Here is a 25,517-nt window from a genome sequence, read left to right as displayed (position 1 = left end):
ATGGTCACCTCTTCTCTCAGCCTGGCTTCCACTACTCTTTCCCATAACTTCATGGTGTGACTGATCAACTTAATTCCCCTGTAGTTACTGCAGGTCTGCACATCTCCCTTATGCTTAAAGATCGGTACCAGCACACTCCTTCTCCATTCCTCAGGCATCCTCTCCCCTTCCAGAATCCTGTTAAACAATCTGGTTAAAAACTCCACTGCCATCTCTCCTAAACATCTCCACGCTTCTACCGGTATGTCATCTGGTCCAACCGACTTTCCATTCTTCATCCTCTTAATCGCTGCTCTCACTTCCTCCTTACTAATCCTATCTACATCCTGCTTCACCAACTTCACATCCTCCAACCTTCTCTCTCTCTGATTTTCCTCATTCATCAGCTGCTCAAAATACTCCCTCCATCTTCTCAACACACTCTCCTCACTAGTCAACACATTTCCCTCTCCATCCTTTATTGCTCTAACTTGCAGTACATCCTTCCCAGCTCGGTCCCTCTGCTTGGCCAATCGGTATAAATCCTTTTCTCCTTCCTTAGTGTCCAACCTCTTATACAGTTCCTCATATGCCTTTTCCTTGGCTTTCGCCACATCCCTTTTAACCTGCTGCCGCATCTCCTTGTACTCCTGCCTACTCTTCTCATCACTCTGTCGATCCCACTTCTGTTTTGCCAATCTCTTTCCCCTAATGCTCTCCTGCACTTCCTCATTCCACCACCACGTCTCCTTGTCTTGCTTTCTATTTCCAGATGTCACACCAAGTACTTTTCTAGCTGCCTCCCTCATCACTCCTGCAGTAGTTGCCCAATCATCCGGCACCTCTTCACCACCACCAAGCCCCTGTCTGACCTCTTCCCTGAACCTCACACTACACTCTTCCTCCTTCAGTTTCCACCATCTTATTCTTGTTTCAAACCTTACTTTCCTCCTCTTCTTCTTCGCCTCCAAAACCATCCTACAGACCACCATCCGATGCTGTCTAGCTACACTGTCCCCCGCCAACACCTTACAGTCTCCAATCTCCTTCAGGTTGCATCTCCTACACAGAAGATAATCCACCTGTGTGCACCTTCCTCCACTCTTATACGTCACCCTATGATCCTCCTTCTTCTTAAAATACGTGTTCACCACTGCCATTTCCATCCTTTTAGCAAAATCTACCACCATCTGCCCTTCCACATTCCTCTCCTTAAAACCATACCTACCCATCACCTCCTCATCACCTCTGTTCCCTTCACCTACATGCCCATTAAAGTCTGCCCCAATCACCAATCGTTCTTTCCTAGGTACACCATCTACCACTTCATCTAATTCACTCCAGAATCTTTCTTTCTCCTCCATCTCACAGCCAACTTGTGGAGCATAGGCACTGATGACATTTATCATCATCCCTTCAACTTCCACCTTCACGATCATCACCCTATCAGAAACTCTCTTCACCTCCACTACACTCTTACTGTACGCTTCCTTCAGAATCACCCCTACACCATTTCTCTTTCCATCCACACCATGATAAAACAGTTTAAACCCACCTCCAATGTTCCTGGCCTTACTCCCTTTCCACTTGGTCTCCTGAACACACAACACATCTACCTTTCTCCTCTCCATCATATCAGCTATTTTTTTTTTTTGCTTAACAGCAAAAGGGGACCAAATGTGGAATAGGATGTTCACAAAGCGCATACACATCTTATGGTGAGGTGTCCAGAATATTATACAATAAGATTTAGCATATACTATTTAGGTATATGCTAAAAAACATGAGGTGAACAATAAAGGGTTGAGACTAGTATCTCTGAAGTCAAAAGAGAAATATAGTCAGCTTAACAAACTTTTCCCTTCAGATTTTTTTATTTCTTTTTTTAATTGCATGACCTTTAGAATTCCTCCAGAGCCATCACACAAGACCGTGACAGTTTTCAGAAGTTCTTTTAAAAACTCAGTCAGGTTTGGGGGAACTGATTGATTCAAATCACATATCTTTGGTTCTCTGTTCAGAGACAGTGTAGCTCCATCTGTCTAGCTGGATCAATCAGTGCAAATGGTCTCTGTGAAAGAAGCTACAGACACACATAGAGTGACTTGCAATGACAAAGCAACAGGAGTCAGTTCAATCCTAATAAGAGCTGGCAACGTCTATTGCCATGAGGATGTGTGTTCAGATGTAGGAACTTCCAGATGTTAGCATTGTAGTGCTTGTGATCTGTCACCTGATGGTCAAAAGTGAAATTTTTAGAAAATAGTTATTTTGACAACTAGTAGTAGGGACACTTACTGGTGACTTCATAGTACAGCAACTAGTAACTTGTGATTGTAGCATTACTCACAACCTTTTCGATGAAACCTTTCGACCTTTTCAATGATTCACACATTTATTACACTTTTTTTTTTTTTTTTGCTGCATCTGTTTCCAGTCACCAGGGTCATGCAAATCTTCAAATAGCTGTGTCGGCTGTTTTAAACATTGGTTTTCCACCAGTGCTTATAAATTAATGCAAATAAAAAGATGATGAAAGAAGCTTCAAAAACAAGTTGCTTTTATTTCTGCTGGTCCAGCATCATCCACTAGCCTTGCAATGCCGAACTCAGCATGATTTCCAAAGAGTCTTACAACGATTACATGATCATTACATATACAACTGCACATATTGTATCAGCACTTTTACATAAACAATCTCTACTTTACAGTTTTTAATTGTTTATAAAATTCTTTCTATACTTTAAGCATTTTATTTAAAAAAATGTTCACTATTAAATTATGGTTATATGTAAATTCTTTCATTAAATTATATTTTTTTTCATGTCTTACTCTATGTGATGTTGTGTGTGACCAATAACATTTTAATTAGATTATTTTTTTTCTGGCTATAGGGCAATGGTGGATTATTAGGTCCTGTGTTTCAGTCACACACTTGTCTATTCTGCCAACTGTGCAATGACAATGTGTTTGTTATACACTGGACTCTATTCACAACTGAACCTTATGATACGTGTACCCAGGACTCATGGTAATGGGCGGATGTGAACAGGGCCACAGAGACTGCTAGACTGATCTTCCAATTTAAATCATTGCTTACATAACTTATTCTTATTGTTGTAATTCAAAAACAGGAGTGACACCAGTTGGAATGTACCCCTCACTTAAGCTTTAATTGCATATTTCTTATCTGACAATAGATGCATTTTCTATTGCATGGATAAATAAATTCAGAATGCCAAGTGATGGTGATATGTAAAAACTGGAGCTGCTGTGGTTATGATAACTGGTACAAAAACATATACTTCAATTAAAATTAAACTTCTCATTAAAAGGGTTTTCTACATCCTGCGCACATTTCTGCTTATTACACTTTTATGAATTTCTATCAATTCCCCTGGCTTTATTGTGTCCAGAGATTTACTCCAGCACAACAAAAGTAGAAGAGTTTTTTTCTATTTCATTACTGCTTATTGAAAGTGACAAAGCAGTAATGCCCTTGTGACACTGCACATAATGATGTCCGAGTTCATGAAGCCGCATTAACATGAAGTGACATTAAAGCTTTATTACATACTGCATCATTAAATCAGGTAGCAAATGAAATTATTTTTTTTAATTTTACAATTAAGCTATTATTTATTTATTTTTTTAGTTTTGAATGGTTTTTCAGCTTCGCATTGCTTTTTCATGTTGTATTTATTTCTTGTGCGTGTGTGTGTGTGTGTGTGTCTGTGTCTGTGTCTGTGTGTCTGTGAGTGTTTTTGACAGTATCCATTATCCCTTGTTCTCACAGCAAGCCTGATTCTCAGCTGAACAGCTGGGAAAATGGTTTTATCAACTCATTATGAAGACAGACAATTATGCATTTTGACTTATAGGTGAATAAGTGTGGATGTTCCTAAGTATCAGACCAGTATCAGACTAAATGCACATCAGTACATGAATAGATTAGACTATTTAAGGTTAGGCCTTTTTCCCCCCTCATTTGGTCATTTGCCAATTCCTGCCTATACTAGCTAGCTTGGATGTCCTGAGGATAGTACTTAATCTCAGTAAGTTCTAAACAACAATATAAAGTAAAAAAAAAAACACATTAAATATTTAATATTTAATATTTAAGGACATAGTAACAACCATCAAGTCTTCAGCAAGTCTTAGGTAAATACAACCTCAGAGCAACACCATGTGACATATTATACGTGCCATAATTTATTTGTACAAAAATATAGCCAAAATGGAGAAGCCTTGTGAGAAAAATTATGTACTCCTTATAATTGGCTTAAAGTAATTACTTTCTTATGTCTCTCACATGATTGTAGAGGAATTTTGGCTCATTCTTTTTTACAACATTGCTTCAGTTCATCATGTTTAAAGGGATTTGTATATGCACAGCTCTCCTATTTATTTATTTTTTTTATTTAACCTTTATTTAACCGTTAGTCTCATTGAGATATAGAATCTCTTTTTCAAGAGAGGCCTGGCCAAAATAGCAGAACAAAATTAAATCACACAATCACAAAACAAACAAAAAACGCAAAAGACAACTCAAGTACATTTCAATTTAAATAAAAGTGCCATTAATTAAAACATTTGCATGTGTGGATAGACTCATGTTCTATAGATTTAACATAATGTTTAAAATCATTTAAGGAAATTAGACACTGTAGCTTTAGTGATTTCTGTAGGTCATTCCAAGTTGAAGGTGCAAAAAACATAAAAGCCTTTTTGAACAACTCTGTCCTAGCTTGAGGAACATTTAATGAGAGAATTTTCTGGGACCGTAAACCATAAGTACTCTGTACAAAAGAAAGAAATTCGAATATGTAGCCTGGCAGCCTGCCTATAATACCCTTATATATAAAAATATAAAGGTGAGTAAGCCGGCGATTTGACAGAGAGGGCAAATTCACTTTGGAGTAAAGTGTACAATGATGCGTGAGAGGTCTGCAATTTGAAATAAACATTAAAGCTCCATGAAACACAGCATCCAACATCTGAAGACACTTTGATGGGGCATTCATATACAACAGATCACCATAATCAATAATAGAGAGAAATGTGGCATCAACTAGCCTTTTTCTAGTATAAAAAGTAAAACAAGATTTGTTCCTAAAGAAAAAAACTAACTTCAATTTCAACTTTTTTACTAGATTCTGTATATGAAGCTCAAAAGAAAGGTGCTCATCAATTAAAAATCCTAAATATTTATAAGATTAAACTACCTCAATTGTTTTACCCTGGTCAGTAACAATATTCAGGTCCAACTCTTTTTTCCTTGAGTTTGAAAATACCATTACTTTGGTCTTCTCTGCATTAAGCACAAGCTTTAAATGATAAAGCTGTGCTTGCACTCTATCAAAAGCAGTTTGCAAGCATTCATACGCCTTCCTAATGGTAGCTGCAAAACAATAAATGACCGTATCATCTGCATAAAAATGGAAAGATGCATGTTGAACATTTTCCCCTAGACAGTTTATATAAATAGTGAATAAAAGTGGCCCTAAAATGGAGCCTTGCGGGACCCCTTTATAGATTGATAAATATTTTGAAGGGGTCCCGCAAGGCTCTATTTTAGGGCCACCTCTCTGTCAAATCCTAAGGTCCTGTTACAGCAAGTTAAGTCAAGTCAAGCAGGCTTTATTGTTGTTTCAGTGTGGTATGAGGTCTGGACTTTGACTGGGCCACTACAACACCTTTTCCTGCTAACCCTTTAAAACAAACCACAATTGTTTTGTCTATTTCTATCTGTACTCTCATGAACTTTCACATAAAACATACTTTAACATTACTAAAGCCTATAGACTCTGTAACTCTTTCATTTATTTATTTATTTATTTTATTTATTTATTTTTTATGAGAATTGCACTTGATTGCACATTTTTACCTTGGGATGAATTTGCTGGGCTGTTCACTCCTAGGAATATTTGCAACTGTCTTAAATGTTTTCCACATTTGGATAATGTTAGTCACTGTACAATGATAAACTTTAAAGTGTTTTATCATAAAATGGTAAAATGGCTTTTTAACCCTTTAATGGGTGGCAACAATTGCTGCTCCAGTGTTATTGCTGATATCTTTTCTCCTTGGTGTTGTGTTAATACACACTTGAATGCTTCAAATCAGCAAACTTATAAAACTTGGGCTTTTATACAGGTGGTCACACTTGCTGATGATCAATTAATCAATGCAATTTAATTAGCATCACATGGCTGCTAATAATCCTGCTTTGCGTATATACTATGAATGGATTTTGTAAAATTAATAATTACACAATGTAATAATGTATTGTATTGTAATTCATCTTAGGTTGTATATTTACCTAATTTTAAGACCAGCTAATGTCCTAAAATGTAAAACCATAACATTCAAAGAGGGTGTACTTTTTTATATGATTGTATATTTTTCAATATTCATGTTTTTGTTATTTCTTCAAACACAATTTTAGAGAGATGACTCTCATTTCTATGCAATGTCTATACATGTAAACAACGGAAAAATTGTGATTAGAAAAAGTAAAGTAAAACATGACTGATGCAAAACAAATCTAAAGAAGAGCATGATGAAATAAGCTATAAAGACACCTTTATTTTGCAAGGGAGATAAATATAAATCTAAAGCAAGAAACTAATAAACATAATACGGAAGATAAGGAGTATAGATTTAATATGAGATCTTAAGCAGAGAAACCGAGGCATAAATAGGTTTCAGAGTAAACATACCGACAGGGCCAGATACTAGATAAGGCAATATAGACAGGTTAAAAAATTATGCAATGCTAGAATGGTATAATACATTTATGTAGTATTTACAAGGGTCAGTTCATCAAATAACAGTGTGTTGGACATTTAATGAATTTTACAATGTCCTTTTTTTTTATCTTGCAGGAGGAACCATTTGTCATGGTGTCTGAGAATGTGTTGGGAAAGCCCAAAAACTATCAGGGATTCGCCATCGATGTTTTGGATGCTCTGTCTAATTACCTCGGCTTCAAGTACGAGATCTATTTGGCTCCTGATCACAAATACGGCAGCCAACAAGCTGATGGAAGCTGGAATGGTCTAATTGGAGAACTGGTGTTCAAGGTGAGATGCTGCAAAAAAAAAAAATCAATCCAACAAGTAGAAAACAGTAAAGAAAAATCTAAGCCGAAGTCACCATGTAGGTGTAATACAGTATCTTGCTTGTTCTGTGATTTCTTAGTGTTGAGTCTCCATAAAAAAAGGAGGGGGAGGGGGCACAGATTCCATATATGCGGATAAACCTGGAGGGGAAATGTTTTCTACAGTCCAGTAAACAAAAAGGTAGAAATATTTTAGCAGTCAGGGGTCATCTAAACATTTTCAGGGCCATTACGCAGCATCATATGATACTTTCTATTCTGAGCTTTTGACAGTATCTCTTCAGCACCAGTCTCCACTCTGCCCTGTCCCTAAGGCAAGTCCGCTTCTTGACTGGACAGCCAGAAAATAACACTGCTGTTTATCAAAATTTCAGCAAGATAAAAACAGTGAGCACATAGTTTTTTTTGGCAGATTAAAATCTCAGATTCACTTCAGTCGTAGCATTTTGATGTTTCTTTTTCCTAACTGAAACTAGTAATTGTCAGGGACGGTGAATGGAAGAACCCAAATGCAGGAGGTAAATGGTGAGTTAAAAAATACTAAATTTAAAGAAAAAACAGGCACGGGAAAAAAAAAAACAGTCCAAAATTTAAGAGCCAAAACCAAGTCAAAAAAAAAAACCCAGTCCAAAATCTGAGCGCCAGAGACAGAGCAATGCAGGGGAAACCAAAATCAGAAATCGAAAAGCAGTCCAAAAATCAGGCATGGCAAACGGAGCAATAAAGGCAGTGCAAAAACAGAAAACCAAAAGGCAGTCCAGAATCCAAACCAGTAACTGAAGAGGCAGAGCAGAAAAGGGTTCAGGATCAGGAACAGGAACAAGAACAGGGAGCTTGGCAAGAATAATCTCAGGAACATGAAAAGCTGGTGGGATAATCTGGCACCGAGTTAATGCCTTTGTTGTTAAATACCGGGTGGGGAACCGCTGTAAAAACTGCAAGATGGCCGCCAACCTGGAAGTTCCTGACAGTAATACACCAGCCAGAGTGAATTTGCACACCTTTCACCTAGTGTTTCTGTAATAGAGTCCGGATTCCACTCAGATGTTGACCAAGATAAAGTAGTAAATTTATTGGTTGTTATTATTCAGGAGGTGCTACATAAAAATTGACCAGTGCTGCTTCTTCCATTTGATAAAACGGTTGAGAATATAAAATTGTTATACTGTATAATATAATGCAACTAATTGTGCTATGTGGGCACCGAAATCTAACTTAAACCTCAACAGCTAAAAGGAAAACTGTATTATGTATTTTTTTTTTTTCATTAATGAATACATTTTTTAATTACATTTAGAAAATTGGGTTTAGGTGCACCCATGGTATTAATTAGCTTCATGAATAAGTGTTTTGTTATTTTCTTTCCTTGTAGGGATATCTTTTCCTTGTGGAGACCAAATTATGATATTATTTAGATATTTATTTTCCTTTGAGAACAATATTTTAGTATTTCTTTCTTCTTGGCACTCTATGAACAGCTTTAATATGCTGCAAAAATGTCCATTTCTGGCTGTTTAAGCATTTAGCTCTTCTATCAGACCGTGAAATTGGCATGTTTAGTCAGCTGTGATTTAATTGTTGGTAGAAGGATAAAAAATTATCAGCTTGCACTGTTTACATTAAGTGAGTACCCGTTCTGTTTTTGTTTGTTTGTGGGGGTTTTTTCCCCCTAAAATAAGTTTGAGAAAGCAGTTTGTTCATGTTATGTCTGGGCCAATTTGCAAAATCATTATGAAGCCTGGACCAGATGTGTTCAGATGTGCTTAGTGAGCACAGAAGAAGCGTGAGCAGCATTCCAGTCTTGCATGCAGTGTGATAAAATGGTGAATCATGATGACAGATGCCACACAGGAAGTGTTTCTGTAAAAGTAAAAGTTTCTGTAGTTTAGGAAACTAGTAAAATCACTAGTAAAATCTTTGGAAATAGGGTTATTGTACATCATTTGTACATTTGTTTACCATGCAGCAATGACTACATTTTTATGAATTTGCAAAATCAAGTATACTAAATTTAATAAGGCCTATGATTACCTAACTAAACAATCAAAAAGCCTATTTACAGTAATTCTTTCTGTAATTGCTCAAATTTAAACGAAACGTATTAGTAAATTGATTGAGCCAGCGTCTCTGGTGCTGTGAGCTGGTATGATTAAAGCCACAGGATGTGAATAGCACTACAACCCTTTGCATACACTGAGGTCATCCAGCTCTTCCTGTCCTCTCACAGTGACTATTCTGGCTAATGAGAGTCAGCCAGGTGATGCTCAACATCGGCCTAGTAATAATGAAAATGGACACTCACACATGCACTGGTGGCTAATGATTCTTGACAGAGCCTCTTACCAGCCCCTATAGGCTCCTCTCTTCCAGTCTGCATGCTAGACAACACAGAATATTTGTGAACTAGAGAAAAAGTAAAAAAAAAAAAAAAAAAAAAAATGAAATTGGATGCTGACTTGCCTCTAAACACTGTAGATGCAATTTCCATTCAGCAGCAGCCAATATAGCCTCTAGCTAAAATATAGGCATGCTTGGTTGTTTGTTTACTTTTCAATCTGATATTGAGTTATTTATTGTGGTAAAGAAAAAATATGTCCTGTGCCTCTGCACTTCTTTTGATGTGACATGGGGAAAATTGAAATTATTATAATCATAACACTGAACAGTATGTAATTTTTGAGTGTTTTATATAGTGTATGAATGGCCATTCTCACTCTGTCTCTCTCTTTTTCTTTCTCTTATTATTTTTTAAGATTTTTTTTCATATTATTTTGTATTGCAATTTAATAGCAATATACAGAAAAAAAAAAAATAATAATAATAATAATATCTGCATAGACAAAAATATCTAAAAGTGCATAGATACCTTGACCTTTACATGGAGAGTCTGGAAATATGTGTACTATATATACTTAAGTATATTTTTGTATGTGTATATTTATGTGTATTCCTGCTTTGTGTGCATTAGCTGGAGTGTGTTTATGTTCCTTTAGAGAGCAGACGTGGGGATCTCAGCACTTACCATCACACCTGAGCGAGAGAGCGTAGTGGACTTCACCACGCGCTACATGGACTACTCAGTGGGTGTGCTGCTAAAGAAAGCTGAGCGCACAATAGACATGTTTGCCTGCCTGGCGCCTTTTGACCTGTCGCTGTGGGCGTGCATTGCTGGCACCGTGCTCCTTGTCGGCACGCTAGTGTACCTGCTCAACTGGCTCAACCCACCACGGCTACCCATGGGCTCTGTGTCCTCTACCACTCTCTATAACTCCATGTGGTTCGTCTATGGCTCCTTCGTGCAGCAGGGTGAGTGGGATGGTTTCTTCTGCTTAGTGCTTGCATATGGTTTAATAGGTGGGTGGTTTTGTTTGGGAAGATAAAAGTAAGCCATTATCAACTGTGCAGCATTTTTGGATCAGTACCTCTGATTTTACTTCTAATGCCTGATGGCCTGCAAGAATTTATTAGTCAAAATATTTCTGCTCAGAACAAATAAATAGCAGATAGTCACTAAATGTCAGTGTTATATGATAAATTTAATTTAAATAATACATTTAATAAGCTATTATTAACATATTTCTAACAAGGTCACATGCAAAATGGCAAAACTTTCCCTAATGTTCACAAATCCATTATATACAAGACTTTTCTGCTCATATTTTAAAAGAAATATCCTCAGGTCATTTGAGAAACTGTATGAAAGGCACATGGAAACACATTTATTTCCCCCCGAAATATGCTAGCTGAGATGATTGGAATGTATTGATGGATTGTCAGCCCACCTTTTTAATGGATACTATCTAATATTGGGGTTATTTTAATAAATGCAACCTACAGAAATAAGGAAAGAGGAAGTATACTACAAAGAGGAAATATTTGTTGTGAAAAATTATACTGTAGGAAATGCCTTCTAATGAGGAAGAAAGGAAGAAAAATCCGCCAGAGGCTGGTGTACTGCCTAAGCACAGGAGAAACAGCATACACAGCTAGCTTTATTGTTGCATCTAATTATACATTAAACTTCTTTTTTTAGATGTCGAGCATCAGGAGGCTTTATTTTGCAAAACAAACATGGACAGTTACTCTGTAAATCATTAAATTGTCAGATTCCATCAACTAATGATGATAATGACAATAATGATATATGCTAATTACTCTCTTATATCTGTAGATACCGGCCCTCCACTTGTTTTCATCTTATTCAAATAGCAGTCGCATCGACAAATGGAGTTCATTAATGTATCCGTGAACTTGAGTCCAAACAATGATGCAATTTGCTCAGGCTTTGAGAAACTTCTAAATAAGACTGATTACATCCAATTTAATATGATGACACAAGATCGGTTAATGCTCACACATCTGTGAACCTATGTGCACACTTACATAACCACAAGTGCACATATAGAAGGGTTTATAATATTTTCAGCGATTCGTTATCTCCTTTATCTTTTCACCCAAAGTCCTAGGAGGAAAGAGAATTGATTTTGAATTTGTAAGTGCTCAAAAACAGTTAAGATGTAAAGTGTTGATGTGATGTTGGAGATGCTGTTGCTTGTTAGTTTGCAGCAAATGTTAGAGATGGAGTGTAAATGTATTCATAGCTTGTGACTCTATTTCTCTTTTTTATCTTTTTGTTAGAGGAGCTCTGGACAAATAAAGCTTCTCACTCAGAAATGAGCATGGGGAGCAAATTTCGTGGCTGGAATGATGTGAAAAGTGATGACTCACTTGTACTTGAACTACATCACACATTCTAATTTCTTTAGTTTCATAAACAATAATTTTACCAGATCAATGCTTGAGTGACATTCGAAATGTCATGTACTGTTTCAGTTTAGAATTTATCCACTTCTTTGTTAAACATGCTTGTATTGATTACATTTTCTAGCTTTACTTTAAATTTGGTACATATATGACTACATGAAATCCAGCATATACTGTTACATCAGGGGTCTCCAATCTTGACCACAAAGTGACTGCAGGCTTTCATTCACACCAGACAGGAGTCATGCCTGCTTCCTCTTGTTTAATCAGATCAAAAACGGCTCCAATCAACTATCAACTGTGCCTTCAATTTGACTGAAAAGAAAGCCTGCAGCTACGTTGACTCTTGGTGGAAAAGATTGAAGACCCTTGTTTTACACATTAAACTAAATCCTTGATTTTTTATTTATTCTGGCTCGCAGGCAAATCTATTATTTATGTACATACATAGCAAACATCCCCACATGCAGACATTATGTCCATACAGACACAAATGCAAACATTTGAAGATTGTGTTTCATGGTGTATTTCTTTTAAACAATTGAAATTACATTTCTGGAGCTTTGAACATCTTAATCATACTCATGCCTCCTATAATTACTTTCTCATTCAGGGCTTTTGGATGATCTGCATGTTCAATTGTTAGTCTACAATTCATTCATGTTTCCAGGGTAAACTAAATATTTAGTGTTCTCAGGTGCAATCAGATTGCAAATTATATTGGAATAAATACGGTTATATACCCCTAATTTGGGTAAATATTAATATGAAAAATATCTAAAATCTTCACCTGTTCACAAACATTAACCTCTTGTATCAAAAACGGTTTTAATCTTTTGTATTGTACTTAATGTTTTTTTTTTTTTACAACATCAATAAACACCAATTTTGTTGGTGGCTAATTGGCACATTAGTTTCAAGGCAGAGTGGAGCTCATTTAAAGATGTGACGGACAAAAGGGTGCAAAACATTATATGAGTGAAAAATATGAGGGATGACCGTGTCAAAAATGAAGCCAGTTTTAATGCGGTTTTAATGGGAGCAACGGCAGAGGTGATGGTGAAAGTTGCTTTATAAAGCTTTTTAGACAAGCACACATGCAAATAACGAACACAGGAAGCCATTTGTGCAAAATAATTACGATAATCTGATAACCTGTGTCTAAATGCTGCTTGTCCCTCAACCTTTCTGTCATGATAAACTGCAGATTTGTAGTGGATTTATTAATTTGGAGCGACTAGAACACATGCTCATGTTAAAAGTGAATACAGTTGTTGTTGTTGTTGTTGTTGTTGTTGTTGTTGTTATTATTATTATTATTATTATTATTATTATTATTATTATTATTACTATTATTATGTTACTTTTATTCATTGACTTAATGTTGCAGTGCTGCTGAAGCAGTTACGTTTTTTTGGTTTTTTTGGTAATGAATTGTTTAATGCTGTGTATACTGTATGTGTAGCATTTTCACAGTACAGCTCAAAGCCCAGATTGATATTTTTATATTTTTTAAATATATTACACACATACACACACACACACACACACACACACACACACACACACACACACACACACACACACACACACAGGCACACACAGGCACACATTTATTTTAGCACTTTTTCTGTTAGTTTTCTTTATAATTATGTTGGATGAATCTTATTAGCAGATTCTCATATGTCAACCTACCATTCATTTTCTATTCATTGTAACATATTGAAGCATTTGAACAGAAGACAATCTCTTCTATATATTAAATTTAGTATATTTAATGGCACTATAGTGAAAGAGAGAGTGTGTGTGTGTGTGTGAGAGAGAGAGAGTGTGTGTGAGAGAGAGAGAGAGAGAGAGAGAGAGAGAGAGAGAGAGAGAGAGAGAGAGAGAGAGAGAGAGAGAGAGGTAGATTGGAGGGTAATTAAGACTGTCGGTGGTGCTTAAGAGCATGAAGGTCAGACTGGTACATTGCTTATATTCGTTTGGTAAAACACTTGTGACACACACACACAGCCGAGGGTGCACACCTATACGCACGGCTGCCCTCTTACGTCTGCGTATTATGTTTTGCTTTTACATCTGCATCCATTTCAAGTACCCATAGAACATGCTGGTCCTCATTTACTACGATCCCACAGAAAGAGTGCCAATTTACATTTACAATTAGATCAATAGTGCATGCAGTTAGTAAGGGTGTTGTGGGTGATTTACAACAAAGAAATCTGAGCGAAGAATGAGCCAGTATTCCCTTTTCCCTTTTGAAATTTTAGGCTTTGGCATGTATTATTTTTCAGATTTTAACAGCAGGGTGGAACTTATGCACACATTATTCTATATGTGTTACATTAACACAATCAACAATGACCACTATATTGCAGCGTTGCACCTTTTTACTAATTCGGGAAAAATTATCTGCATCTGTCATCTCACATAACTCACATTATTATTTGCCTTACTTTACATACCCTGCACAAACTGTGTATTTAGTGTCTTTATCTTTATTTATTATTATTTTATTTTTTTAAATATTTTTTTAATAGTTACTATTTTTTATAGCCCCAACACACAACGACAAATTCCTTGCACATGCAACCAATGATATTCGGAAATAAAGATGATTCAAATTCAAAACTGCATTTTCATGTGCAACATGTTCATAAATTGTTTAATATACAATATTAATGCAAAAGTAAGGGTGCATTATTATTTGGCTAAAAAACGTCACATACTTTTGTTGAATGCTGTTGTTATTGAACAAGCAAATGTGTGGTGCATCTCAAATTTAGAAACAAATTCTGTTTATTTTGGAATACCAAGGCTGAAAAGCACTCCACATGGAAGAATGGTGAGGATCCAAATTAGTAAGGATTATTAACAGTTCTTAATACAATCCAGAAAAACAGACAAGGGTCAAATTACAAATTGAAGGCAACGAATCACGATGATTGAAAGACAGGCAATGCTGAGGGGTGATTATAAAGCAGGAAGTGAAATAAAAATTAGGTGTTTGGCAAGACTTGACAAAGCGAATCTGCTAAACCAGAATGTTATGTTTGAAAGATTATTCCTTTGTATGCAGGAGAGGGGGACCTCTGCTGACATGGAGGTGGAATGTTTTAGGTATTTTAAATAGGCATGATTTTAGTCAATGTTATTATTATTGAATCTGAGTATCTTCAAAATAGAGGAAACATGCTTTTGTTAGAATAAAGTGCCACTTATTATATTTTTAAGCAGAGGGTTTTTTTTAAGCCATGAAATTGTTAAACGATTTCAGGTTTTGTTAATAATATTGTCTTTGAATTGCCTTCAACCTATGTGTTATTCTGTGTGTTTTGAATACCCTGTAAAATGTTAATAAACTAGCTTGCATGTTTCTTTCAGGTGTAGTTTGTTCATACTTCACACACAAACTAGGGCCTCTCTCTAATAGTGATTACATTTTTTGTCTATTCCTGTTTCTCTATTTCCCCACATTCACACGCAAAACATGAGCACATTAAGTGCAGATCCACAGGGCTCTGTAAGTCCTTTCATCTCCACTTTCCAGTACTACACTCCTCCATTTCTTTCTTTCATCCTGCTCTTCACTGTGCTTTCTATCATTCATTTCTTCCTCTACCTTATTTGGAAAAAAGCATAAAATCCTCCTCCACCTTTGACAATGAAGATGTCTGTCTTATTCTTATTTTCCTCTACCATTATTCTGCACACTTGATTTTGCATTGAGGCAAGACATTATTAATGGTTCCGAAGAAGGCTTTTTTAGTCCGACATTTAAAGCAAAATTGAAAAGAGAGTCCAAATATGGTGATATTTTTCCTTCTGGCCCTTCCCCTTATCTCTGACAGACAGAGACCCTAGTATAGAGGATTGTCAGTGAGAATTTCCTCTGTGCGCTGTAAGCTGTAATCTGTTCAGCCACGGGCCCAACACAACAGCACCCACCCTGGGGCTTGAACAATAAAAATGGTAAAGTTTGGACTGCAAGAACTGCCATTATTTTTAGCCTAGTCTTAGTTATTGTTTTTACTCAGACTAACTCCTAAGACACGGTCCCAGCTTCCCATCATTCACTGCAAGGTTACCTACACAGGTGCTGGATACAGAAGATGAGAAAGGTGGCTGCAGACTGGAACAAGCTGATTCCAATTCAGGAATTTGAGCTGCATCAACAAGGCTTTGAGAAGGCTTCAGCTTTGTCCAAGCTCTAAATCACGTGTGTAATCAGTCCAATGGAATGCCACCGGCAGGGTAGACATAAAAAAAATCACAAGTGGTAAAGCTAGCTTCTGTTTGTTCATGAAGTATGTGTGTGGCTTATTGGTAAGTGGTAATGTCTGAAAAAATGTAAGAATGAAAGCAAGCAGAAAAAAAAAAAACACCTACTGTGTTTCTCCCTGTCCCCACTATATTATGGGGAATACACACTCACACACTCTTTGAGGAGTGTGCACCAACTTCTCATGGTTCTGGCCCTACTTTCGCTGAGGCGGAATAGTGTGCTAGTTCCCGGGGCTCACAGATAGACCTGGCAGAAGGTCTGGAGACGGGCTTGTCCCTTTCTCCTTCCTCACCTGCCTGATCCCGCACTCGTTCACAAGCTTGGAAAGCATGCCTTTCAGCGTTTTTTTTCCCTTGTGACAAGAGCATTCAGGTTCGATCAAACCCATCTGTAATGAATAGCTATTGGAGGTTGTCACCTGTGCTGTAGTCAAGCTGGATATAGATTAGCCAGCCGATGAGCAGAAAGTATGCCCATCCAGCAAGCTTAAAAGTGCTTTTTGCTAATTGCGTCTTAACCATCATGTCAGGGTCTGCCCTTCTTTCCAGATCTGCACACTGAGGTGTCCAGGTCCTAGGCTATGCTATTCTCAGCTTAACTCCAGTTCTCGGGTTTCTCTATACTCAAGCATTGTTGGACTGAAAAAGTGTGGTTACTGGTCGGTGCCCCGGGTTCAAGAGACGCTGACCAGCTATCTCTCCCCGGGTGTTTTATCATCCCTTAAGACCTGGACGCTGCCCACCAAGCCCCTTCGGAATATGGTATGTATGCGGTCATCGATAGGTTTCAGGTGGCCAAGTAACCGTCGTTCCAGCGGTTCCTCTTAATCGGTTTGCAGAAGAAGTTCGTGAGGTTCGCTTTTAGGCGCCGAAGCTTACCATATTGGTCCTTCCGCTCAGACTTGCCCTTTCACCCCGCACCTTCACGAAGTGTGTGTCCTAAACTATATTGCCGATTGGGTGATCCCAGCTTAATCAGAGCACTTTTGGTCTGGCATTGAGATGTCATTCTCACTCACATAAAGGAATTAGGGTTATGGCTGAACGCCAAAATTAGTGTGCTTTCTCCACTGCAGAGAACCACTTAGTTAGGCATTGTGTGAGATTTGACCCTTATGCGTGCGCAGCTGTCTTCTGCCCACATTGCGTTTATCCTAACGTCTGTCAGAAGGGTAACACAAGACCAGTTGCTCACTGTCAAGCAGTTTCAGAGACATCAGCATCCAATGTGGTTCCACTTGGCCTTGAGCACATTAGACCCCTTAAGTGGTGGCTCAGGACCCAAGGGTTCTCTCGGAATCCTATGTGCCTTATATGTGTGGAAAGATCCCGTGTTCCTGTCTCAGCGCGCAGTGCTGGGAGTTCCCAGGCATCGCATAATGCTAATGACAGATGCTTCTCTTACAGGCTTTTGAAGAAGGCCATCATCTTTTAAAAGGTCATCATGTGTTGGTTTGTTCGGACAACACCTCTGTGATCTCTTATATCATCCACTAGGGGGCCTGTAACAAGATGGCGCCAGTGAGGTCGGCTGCCGTCACGACTGCTCCGGCTACACTTTCTCTTTTTTTGTTTATTTTGTACTTTTATTTAAGTAGTTACACTTCCATCTACACAAGATGGACATCATTAGATATGACAGAGACACTCTTATATCTATTGGTGTACAATGCACTCACTTTTAGCTGTTTTTAAACCCGGACCCATGCTTGCCAAGCGAGATCCTGAGGGGGAACAAAGGACGCGACCCGTACCGGCGTCTGCGAGGGAAACGAGCTGGCGTCAGGAACAAGCTGAGGGCACGCGCACACCGCGCTCCCTTACCTAGTATCCTGTTAGCCAACGTCCAGTCACTGAAAAACAAGCTCGACGACCTCAGGGCAAGGGTCAAGTTCCAGAGAGACATTCGGGACTGCAACCTTCTCTGCTTCACCGAGACATGGCTGAACCCAGCGGTACCAGACCACGCCATCCAGCCGGCCGAGTTTTTCTCGGTTTACCGCATGGACAGAACACTGGAGTCGGGGAAGTCAAGAGGAGGTGGAGTGTGTCTGATGATGAACAACCACTGGTGCGACAGCACGAGCATTGTTTCTCTTTCACGCTCCTGCACACCAAACCTGGAACTACTGACCATCAAATGTCGGCCCTTTTATCTACCTCGGGAATTCAGTTCGGTCATAGTCAGTGCCGTTTATATTCCACCTCAAGCGGACACGGACACTGCAGTATGGGACTTACATGAGTCACTAACGCAACACCAGATACAGCATCGGGACGCTGCGCTCATTGTGTTTGGAGATTTCAACAGTGCCTCAAGCGCGCACTCCCGAACTTTCACCAGCACATCACCTGCCCCACCAGGGGCGAAAGAACACTGGACCACTGCTATACAACATTCAAGAACAGCTACAAGGCACAACCACGTCCACCGTTTGGGAAATCGGACCATGCCGCCATCTTCCTCATGCCTGTTTACAAACAAAGGCTGAAACAGGAAGCTTCGGTTCAGAGGGAGGTCGTGCGCTGGACTGACCAATCGGTGGCCGCTCTGCAGGACGCTTTGGATGACGCAGACTGGGACATGTTCCGGCGCAGGTCTGATGACGTCAACATGTTTACGGAAGCGGTTGTGGGATTCATCGGGAAACTAGCGGATGATACGGTGCAGAAAACCACCATCAGAATGTTTCCCAACCAGAAGCCGTGGGTGGATAAAACCATCCGCGACGCTCTGAGATCCCGCTCCGCTGCCTACAACTCAGGGCTCGCCACCGGGGACAAGGAAGAGTACAAGGCTGCGTCTTACAGTGTTCGCAGAGCGGTGAAGGATGCAAAGCGGCGCTACGGGAGGAAACTAGAGTCACAGTTTCAACATGGTGGCTGTAGGAGCCTGTGGCAGGAACTAAGGACAATAACGGACTATAAAACACCATCTTCTAGAATGGTAAATGCGGACGCTTCTCTGGCAGACGAGCTAAACACCTTTTACGCTCGTTTCGAGGCTGCAGCTAACCACGCTAGCGGCGCTAGCGGCACAACCAGTGTGCACGCCGAGAGAGTAAACACGTTCACCATCTCAGAGCATGACGTGAGGAGGGCATTCAAGAGAGTGAATACCAGAAAGGCAGCAGGACCAGATGGCATCAGAGGTCGGGTTCTGAAAGCCTGCGCTGACCAGCTAGCACCGGTGTTCACTGAGATATTCAACCTCTCACTGGAACAGTCTGTTGTCCCCTCATGTTTTAAACAGTCCACCATTGTTCCTGTCCCGAAGAAACCCCCGAAGAAACCCTGCCTCAATGACTACCGCCCTGTAGCTTTGACCTCAGTAGTGATGAAGTGCTTCGAGAGACTGGTCAGAGACTTCATCACTGCATTACAGTTTGTGTACCGTCAGAACCGCTCTACTGAGGAAGCCATTGCTCATCTCCTCCACACCACGATGAGCCACCTGGACCAAAGAAATAGGAATTATGCAAAGATGTTGTTCGTGGACTACAGTGTGGACTACAGCGTTTAACACCATAATTCCCTACACACTAAGTTGGAGGTCCTGGGACTCAGCCAGCTGCTGTGTCAATGGATCTCTAACTTCCTGATAGACAGACCACAAGCCATACGGGTGGGAAAACACACCTCATCCACCCTCACCCTCAGCACTGGAGCTCCCCAGGGTTGTGTTCTGAGCCCCCTGCTGTACTCGCTGTACACATATGACTGTGTGGCCACATCCAACTCCACCACCATCATCAAGTTTGCTGACGACACTGTTGTGGTGGGCCTGATCAACAACAACGACGAGACGGCCTACCTATAGGAGGTTAAAAACCTGGAGAGATGGTGCCAGGAGAACAACCTTCTCCTGAACGTCAGCAAAACTAAGGAGTTGATCGTGGACTTCAGCACAAAGCGGGAGCGGTCATACCAACCGCTAAACATCTGCGGGACTCCAGTGGAAAGAGTGGACATTTTCCGATACTTGGGTGTTCACATTACACAGGATCTGGCTTGGTCCTGTCACATTAACACCCTGGTGAAGAAGGCCCGGCAGCGTCTGTACCATCTGAGACGCTTAAGGGACCTTAAACTACCCTCTCAGGTGCTTAAGACTTTCTACACCTGCACCATTGAGAGCGTTCTGACGGGTAGCATCACTTCCTGGTTTGGGAACAGCACCATGCAGGACAGACGAGCCTTCCAGAGGGTGGTGCATTCAGCTGAACGCACCATCCACACCAAGCTCCCTGACCTGCAGGACATCTACAGCACACGGTGCCGGACCAGAGCCAGGAAGATTGTGAAGGACCTCAGCCATCCCAACAATGGACTCTTCTCTTTGTTGCGTTCAGGGAAACGCTTCTGATTCCTGAAAGCGAACACAGAGAGAATGAGGAGGAGCTTCTTCCCGCAGGCCATTCAGTGTTTAAACCAGGAAACACCCAGGATCTAAAACTGATCCACTCTTTCCATTATCACACTTCTTCTCTGTACATACCTCACCTCTCGCACCACGTCACTTTAAACTCTGGACTTGCACAGCAAAGTGCACTTTATATTTATTTATTTTATTCCACACCATTCTGCACACGGACACTTTATGGTCACTCTATACCGCACACGGACACTTACGGACCCTTACACCACACCATACCGCAAACGGACACTTTATGGACACTTTACACCACACCATACTGCACACGGACACTTTATGGACAACCCACCACTAAAATTGTCTATTGTTTACACTTTGGTACACATTGTTTACTGTTTCACTGTCTACTGCCAAAGGATTTTCTTTGTATATACACTTTTCTCTTTGTTTACATACATATCTTTATATATCCTTTATACCTTATATTTTATTTTATTTTTTTTTATTTTATATAGTTTTTATACTTTATTTATCTGCTTTTTGTTTTCTTTCTCCCCACCCTATTCCCCTCTTGCCGGACCATCGTATAAAGCATTTCACTGCATGTCGTACCCTGTATGTATGTGTATGTGATGAATACAATTTTATTTGATTTGATTTTTGACTCGCACCTCCTGTACACATAGGCACCTCACATTCTCCTGTGGGCCCAGGGGAAGCTGCTCTCCTTGAGGGCAGCATATATCCCAGGCTATCTAAACGAGGGAACAGACACACTCTTAAGGCAAGGGCTGAGGCCCGGGGAATGGCAACTCCACCCCCAAGTGATAAAGCAGATCTGGTAGAAATGTTTACAGAGTTTAAGTGGACCTGTTTGCATGTCACAGGATGTCACACTGTCCCCTCTGGTTCTCTCTTACTTTCTTAGCCCCTCTAGGACTGGATGACATGGCTCAGGCGTGGCCGAGGCGGCATCTGTATGCTTTCCCTCCTGTCGCATTGCTTCTGGGAGTTCTGGAGAGAGTACGTCTCCTCCTGGTGGCCCCACGGTGGCCGGGCAGACCATGGATTGGGGACATAGTAGCCCTTCTTGTACATCCTCCCTGGAAGATTCCTTTCAGGATCTTCAGGCCCTCTCTGTAGCCCCCTTATTTCTGGATTTCACTCCAGGCATGGCCAGTGCCTTTCTTTCCCCTTAAAAGGGTTATGTCCCCAAAGTACCCTTGGATGCCCCACGACTTGTTATGCTTCAGGCATTCCTTCCTCCTCCTTTCAGGCCCCAGACCAGGAAAGGCAAAAAAGTCGAAGTAACTGTTCGTCTGTGACATCCCTCTGAGGAGAGGTCTTCCTGCGAACAAGCAGATGCTCCACAGATGAATTGTGGATGCTATTTCATTCTCCTACGAGTCCTCTGGCCAGGATCAGAGCGCACTTGACCTGGAGTATGGCAGCCTCTAAGGCTTAATCCTCTGGAGTTTCTTTGTAAGACATTTGCAATGCTGCGGGCTGGTCCACCCTGCTGACCTTTGTCAGGTTTTAAAACCTTGAACTCATTGCTACCTCTGGCCCCTCTGTCCTTCGACCTAGCTGTGCTCTTTCACACTAGGCAGGGACTGGTCTGTCTGGTGGTATTGGACACTCATTCTCAAGCATTGTTGATGCAGCTCGAGTTCTTAAAAGAAAACGTCTCCAGATTACATATGTAACCATGGTTCCCTAAGGTAATGAGATGCTGCGTCTCCAGGCCACACTACCGGCATCCTTGCAGCACTTCCTTCCCTTGTAGAAGCTAGCGCCGGCTTCACTTAATGTGCTGTTTATAGATTCCTGGTCGTGACATTACCGTGCCGGTGACGTTGCGCATTCCATTGAACTAATTACACACGTGATTCAGAGTGTGAACAACGCAGAAGCGTTCCCAAAGCGTCGTTGAAACAGAGTCTCGTTTCCTCAGGGAACCATGGTAACCTGGGTAACGTCGATTTCATTAGTCACAGCATGTGCTGCAAAAATAAGGCTGGAAGTTGTTTTATTAAATAGAAGAGTGTTCAATTGGAGGAACATTTAAAAAAAGATTCATAATTATTTGTTTATGAAAATCCACCCTTGACAAAGAAAAAGGTCCGTACTGCTGTTCTGGCATGCCAAGTAATTCTAGTTCTAAAGAAAGAGATTGAACTTATTATATTATCACTCCAACACACAATCAAAGGTATCAGTCTTCTGATGCTAGTGTGCTAGTGTGTTGCCATAGTTACCTGTTGCTCATTAGTACATTCTCTATTTAAACATTAACATCTGCAGCACTTTTTACTGTTAATTATAAAAGTATTCTATAGTAATGTGCTATACTGTATAATATACCTCTGCATTTAAATAAAATCTCATTGGTCAGAAGTTCTTGTACATTAATTCTCTATAGTGTTGTGGCTCAGATAGTGATGTCAGCTGCAAAGCTGCAAAACAAATCACATTAAAGTGCCTATAAAAAAAATCATTATATCACTTTGAAATAGTTACTTTATTTATTGTACAACCTGAAATCAAAACCCATAGAAAAACACTTTTCCAGCTTTATTTACAAATTTTGCTTTATAACATCAAACTAATATAAGAAAAATGCAACAGTTCAGAAAATTAATAATAAAAAAAAAAACTGAATAACTAGAATTACAGTGTTGGAACAGTGTCCTAAATTAATACTCTGTACAGCCAGCTTTTGCTTTAATTACAGCTATTAATCTTTAGGGATTCATCAGTACTAGCTTTTTTTTTTTTTTCTTCCTTGCAAAATTGCTCAAGTTTAGTAAAATGTTGTGGTGAGCGGCAAAAGACTGCTCTGTGCAAGTCCGTTCACAGATTTTCTCAGATATAAGTCAGGTAAGCACATTTACCTTCATGTCCTTAGCTGTCAAAGAGACACAGGTTTGCATCAAGGATTTAGATGTAGTTGGCAGCAGCCATTTTCTTTTTAATCCTGACCAATTGCCCAGTCCAGTCCCTGAAGAGAAACACCCCCACGTTTTGGGTGTTGTGCTATCTTTGCTTTTTGCCAAACATAGCGTTTGGAATTTAGTTGAGAAAGGTCAATTTTGGTTTCATCAGACCATAACACCTTTTGCCAGAGTATTTCAGAGAAGTTTTTATGTAACTTTTTTAGGAAAGACTTACTTGCCACCCTGCCATACAGGCCAGCTTTGTGTAAGCTTGTGAGATTCCCAGTCATAAAGCCTCGTAAGTCCTTCAAAGTTGCCCTGGGTAGTCTCTCTGATCAATATCCTCCTGGCTTGGTCATCCAGTTTGGCCAGACGGCCTGATTTAAGCAATGTGTTGGTGGTACTAGCCACTTTCTACTTCTTAATGATGGCCTGAACAGTACTCTGAGGGACAGGTAAAGCCTTTAAAATCTTTTTGTAGCCTTCTCATTGTGCCTCTCTACTTGTCAAGTCAAGTTTATTTGTATAGCGCTTTTTACAACAGACATTGTCTCAAAGCAGCTTTTTACACAAATCAACAGTTAAGGTGAATGGTGTGAATTTGTCCCTGATGAGCAAGCCGTGGTGACTGTGGCAAGGAAAAACTCCCTTAGATGTTATGAGGAAGAAACCTTGAGAGGAACCAGACTCAAAAGGGGAACCCATCCTGATTTGGGTGACATCAAGAGTTTGATCATAAATCTTTCAACAATACAGAACACTGGAGAGTGAGAACTAACATGATTACTGGAGTATAAGATTATAAGTGATGTTCTTTCTGCAGTCTTATACAGTCTATATGGTTAGTAGCTCCTAGTTTTATAAGCTCAGCATTTGTGATCATCACAGATCCAGCATCAGCTTCTCCATGCCAGAGCCTTTAAACACTTCAGGAGGTCCAATGTCAAAACTCCACACATGTAGCGGGATCCAAATGGCACTGGTACGTCTCTAGATGGTTCGGGATATTTGCGAATTCGGCATCTACTTCTTCAAAGGTCCGTAATCATCATGAGGTGGGCGGTGACTGGGGCTGACCAAACCTCAGGGTGTCTCGGGATGGGGAGAGAAAGAGAAGCAGTGGAGAGGAATTAGCGTAGCTGCTGTTCATGATATTAACAGCACAAGTTGATAATATGCATGTGATCAGATGTTCTGGAGCACAAGGTTATGATGTGATGTGTGTTATGTGTAGGCTTTGCTAAAAAGATATGTTTTTAATCTACACTTAAACTGGGTGAGTGTGTCTGAGCCCCGAACACTGTCAGGAAGACTATTCCAGAGTTTAGGAGCTAAATGTGAAAATGCTCTACCACCTTAAGTGGACTTTGCTATTCTAGGAACTACTAGAAGCCCAGAGTTTTGAGATCTCAGGGAGCGTGGCGGATTGTAGCGTGTTAAAAGACTGGATAGATACATGGGAGCCAAACCATTTAGTGCTTTATAAGTGAGAAGTAATAGTTTGTAGTCTATTCGAAACTTAACAGGAAGCCAATGTAGGGACGATAAGATTGGGGTTATGTGATCGTATTTTCTTGACCTTGTGAGAACTCTGGCTGCTGCATTCTGGACTAACTGAAGCTTGTTTATTAATGATGCAGGACATCCACCCAGTAATGCATTACAGTAGTCTATTCTGGAGGTCATAAACGCATGGACGAGCTTCTCTGCATCGGATATAGACAACATGTTTCTTAACTTAGAAATATTTCTAAAGGTGAAAGAAGGCTGTTTTTGTAACTTGGTTGATATGATATTTGAAAGACAAGTTGCTGTCTAAAATAACTCCCAGTTCTTTTACTGTTGAACTAGTAGTTACAGAACATTCGTCTAAATGCAGGTTGAAGTATTTTGTGCCTTTCTTCAGCGTTATCCCTGAGGCCCATTTGAAAGTATTTTCCCAACCACGGTGAATTTTTTGCAGCACCATGCACTACTAACAGTGGCTGATCACTTTACCAAACCAGGTATATTGCTTATACATTTTTTATAATCCTCCAGAATGTTTTAAAACATT

The 25,517-nt window shown here is 39.9% G+C and overlaps 1 protein-coding gene and 1 long non-coding RNA gene across 5 annotated transcripts in view; one reads left to right on the top strand and one right to left on the bottom strand.

Moving 5' to 3' along the window:
• Positions 1-25,517, bottom strand: part of LOC310732916 — a 302,995-nt gene that overhangs the window by 49,277 nt on the left and 228,201 nt on the right. The gene's annotated exons all lie outside the window — the stretch shown is intronic.
• The window catches only part of grid2 (glutamate receptor, ionotropic, delta 2), a 469,599-nt gene that overhangs the window by 371,026 nt on the left and 73,056 nt on the right, over positions 1-25,517 (top strand). For all 4 annotated transcript variants that reach the window (XR_014535572.1, XR_014535573.1, XM_083553625.1 and 1 more), the window contains exons 10-11: positions 6,867-7,064; positions 10,096-10,408. Coding sequence is in view for 2 of the 4 variants with exons in the window: in XM_083553625.1 (XP_083409751.1) it covers positions 6,867-7,064; positions 10,096-10,408 (511 nt within the window). In the remaining 2 variants the exon portion in view is untranslated. The remainder of the gene's footprint in view (positions 1-6,866; positions 7,065-10,095; positions 10,409-25,517) is intronic.

Source organism: Silurus aristotelis, assembly GCF_946808225.1.
Source record: "Silurus aristotelis genome assembly, chromosome: 11".
In the NCBI taxonomy this organism is placed as follows: Eukaryota; Metazoa; Chordata; class Actinopteri; order Siluriformes; family Siluridae; genus Silurus; species Silurus aristotelis.
Note: the sequence above shows the minus strand (reverse complement) of the source record. Positions and strands in the feature narration are given on the sequence as shown.